Genomic DNA, 3,086 nt, shown 5'->3' on the forward strand with positions numbered 1-3,086 from the left:
CCTTCCCTCCGGATGAGGCACGTACAAAATTATTATTCACATTCACAATCAGTGAGGATTACGGATTATATTACCACGACCGTACTACACTGGACGCGAAGAACGACAAGCGACGCGCGACGCGCGATATCTAGTAGGCGTGGAGTCTTTATAGAAAAACTGTACACTTATTGGATAATCGCGCGGCGCGCATCGCGTTGTCGCGCTTGTCTGCTGAAGCCATTAAGCCTATTACACAATACCAGGCAACAGGCAATAGGAATAGGGAATAGAATTTTCGACGCGTTGGATTCGTCGGAAATTTTCTTCCAACCAATCCAATGCGTCAGAAATTCTATTCCCTATTCCTATTGCCTGTTGCCTGGCAATGTGTGATAGGCTTAAATGAAATTAATTAATATCTAGTGACTTTAGGATTTCCACAAATCAGTAAAACCAATCAGGATGCAGCTTTAAGTCACCGGATCTAAAATTCTGCATCCTAGTTGGTTTTCGTAAGCAATCCAGTAGAAAAACTAGTATTGTGCCGTTGGCTTAAGTTATTTTTCGATTCAATTCTAGGGGTAAAGAACCGATTCACCCAAAAATCGACCAGTGAAGAATCGATTCAAAAAATCGATTTTTCCACCAAAATAATCGATTTTTAAAAGAATCGAATCGGAATCGAACATCCCTAAGTTGAGCGGCTTCCCCCACTCTGTCTCCCTTGATCGACGCGCATAAAGTTACCGTCTCGTCGTTTTGTCGCTGTGAAGTTCGAAGTGATTCAACTTCAGCGAAAAATAGCCGCGTTTAAATCGTTTTGTTTCGTTTCAAGAAAAATGAATTTCAACGACGGCAGTGAACATTGGAACGAGGTTAGTAGATAATGTGTTATTAATATTAATTATTTAATTAATTGTAGAGTTTACGGTGACACGTTTGTAATCACTTGCCGCGATATACTACCGTGTCTCGTGATATTTGAACTGATACATTGTTCTCACTGTTCTCAGAGCTTGCAAAGCTTAATTAATTAATGGAATTAATATAATATTTTAAGTTTTACAGGAAAATGAAATCGTTCACACATGTGGACTGTGCGAGATGGTTTGCATGGCCAATGAAGTACAAAGCCACCCATGCCTGGAGTCTTTCGCCAGTTATTATCTGGACAAGCAGACATATTATTTTTATCCGCAGTGTGGTAAGTACTTTGCAGTGAAATGCATACTATTGTTAAAAGTTTAATACGTGTGCTAGTACTGTAAAGTTTTTGTATGTGCAGAAGATGGAAAAATTCTGCGTAGAAGCCTGGTGGACGGCACTGAACAAAATGTTTTGCAGGCGCTTGTTCGAGAGGATGCAGAGGAGACCGTTCAGGACGCAGAAATGACAGACGAGGAGGGCTTCGACATAGAAAATCTGCCGGAGAATCAAAATCTCCGGAAGATTTTTATAGAAGAGCGTCTCATCGAGGCGATTCGGAGACGACCGCCTCTTTGGAACTTCAAGCTGCCAATTACAGAAAGGGGCATTCGGAGCAAAGAGAAGTTGTGGATGGATGTGGTCGCAGTAATGAAAGGTACAATTTTTTGGAATATATTTGTTCGAGACGAGAGCATCTGGAAGCTTCGATCCAAAACCTTGAGTGCTTTCTTAATGTGCTTTGCACCTTAATGTGCTTTCTTGTTTCGCAGGTGTGGTTACTTTAGCTGACGCCAAAAAAAGTGGAAAACTCTATCGGATACATTCAGGAGGCATCTGAAAAATGCGGAGTTGCCAAGTGGTTCAGCAGCTCAAAAGATTTCCAAGTGGATTCACTTCAAGCGAATGAGCTTCCTTCGAGATGTACGCCTTCAAAACAAGTATGTATGAACTGTACATAATAAAAATTATAAAGATCACAATATTAAACAATCAGTGGTATAAAAAAGACCAATGAGAGTCAATGCGGTTATTAGTGTGCACAGGTGCAACTCACCAATTCAGGAAGCATGTGAAATACAACATAATTTTAAGATTAAACGAACTTGTAAAGTGAAGTTCGATCTTAATTATGCCTTGTCTCGTCCGGATGGACAACTATGTAGTCACGTCTTCGTGCCTGCATTCACAACAGAGTTTATAAAGCCCCCCAATCGAAAAAGGGGGCGCTTCCGCTACCGCCGGCGTTCGCCACGTCGCTAACTTCATTATTTAAAGTTCACATTGGGCCACAAATCGCCCCCTGGGCGGGAAAAGCTCGTAGGAACTTAGGGCGGGGAAGATCCATCCGGACGAGACAAGGCATAATTAAGATCGAACTTCACTTTACAAGTTCGTTTAATCTTAAAATTATGCCATATGTCTCGTCCGGATGGACAACTATGTAGTTGTTTAGAGTGCGATTTGTGAGTAAATATACAGGGTGTATTCTAATTCGCGCCCACCATTTATATAGTGATATTTCTCATGAAAAACTGAGTCGAAAAGTCCCGAACCATTTTTTCGAGTCACGTCTCACAAAGTAGTTGTAATTATTTAAAAATTAGCGAATCCGTATCGCTTTTTAAACGGACGCACGTTCGTGAGCCACGCGTCTACTAGTGTGCGTGAGTGAGTCGCCGCGCGTCTCAGCATTGCCACGGCCGCGTTCACGTAGCTCCGAAATAATCAATAATTGCTTTTTGCAATAAGCATGATATTTTCTACCCAGGAAGCACTTTTTTAGATTACAATTTGATATTAGTTGTACTTCCACATAAGAAAATTGTAAAATGAAATAACTGTCAAGACAGTGCCCCCCGTTCCGCCGTCATCCGAGTTCCGATTTGACCAAGATGATTTTTTAAGTTAATTTTTTTCACTATTGAAAATAAAATTTTAAATTTCTAAGAATTCTTTTAAATATCATTTTTAATATCAATAAAAATGTTTTAATAATATCTTTATGCAAAAATGGACATAAAAATGGATTTAATTTTTTTAATCAAATGTATTTTTAATCAAAGCTGGAAATTAGTTGCATATTTCGGGTCGATTATTGTCGACGACCACTGTTACCCTCTTACCGCGCATGTTTTCCGAGATGGTCCTGATCCACATTAACTCGGATAATCGGGACT

General features: G+C 40.1%; 1 protein-coding gene across 1 annotated transcript; it reads left to right on the forward strand.

Moving 5' to 3' along the window:
- Window positions 1-355: 355 nt before the first annotated feature.
- Window positions 356-2,188, forward strand: LOC105568995. Its single transcript, XM_012025115.1, has 4 exons — window positions 356-857; window positions 1,051-1,186; window positions 1,268-1,564; window positions 1,680-2,188. The coding sequence occupies exons 1-4, from the start codon at window positions 822-824 to the stop codon at window positions 1,745-1,747; spliced, it is 537 nt and encodes a 178-aa protein (XP_011880505.1). The 5' UTR covers window positions 356-821; the 3' UTR covers window positions 1,748-2,188.
- Window positions 2,189-3,086: the final 898 nt, after the last annotated feature.

The sequence above is a fragment of the Vollenhovia emeryi genome, unplaced genomic scaffold (assembly GCF_000949405.1).
Source record: "Vollenhovia emeryi isolate VEMERY1.0 unplaced genomic scaffold, V.emery_V1.0 DF942393.1, whole genome shotgun sequence".
NCBI lineage: Eukaryota > Metazoa > Arthropoda > Insecta > Hymenoptera > Formicidae > Vollenhovia > Vollenhovia emeryi.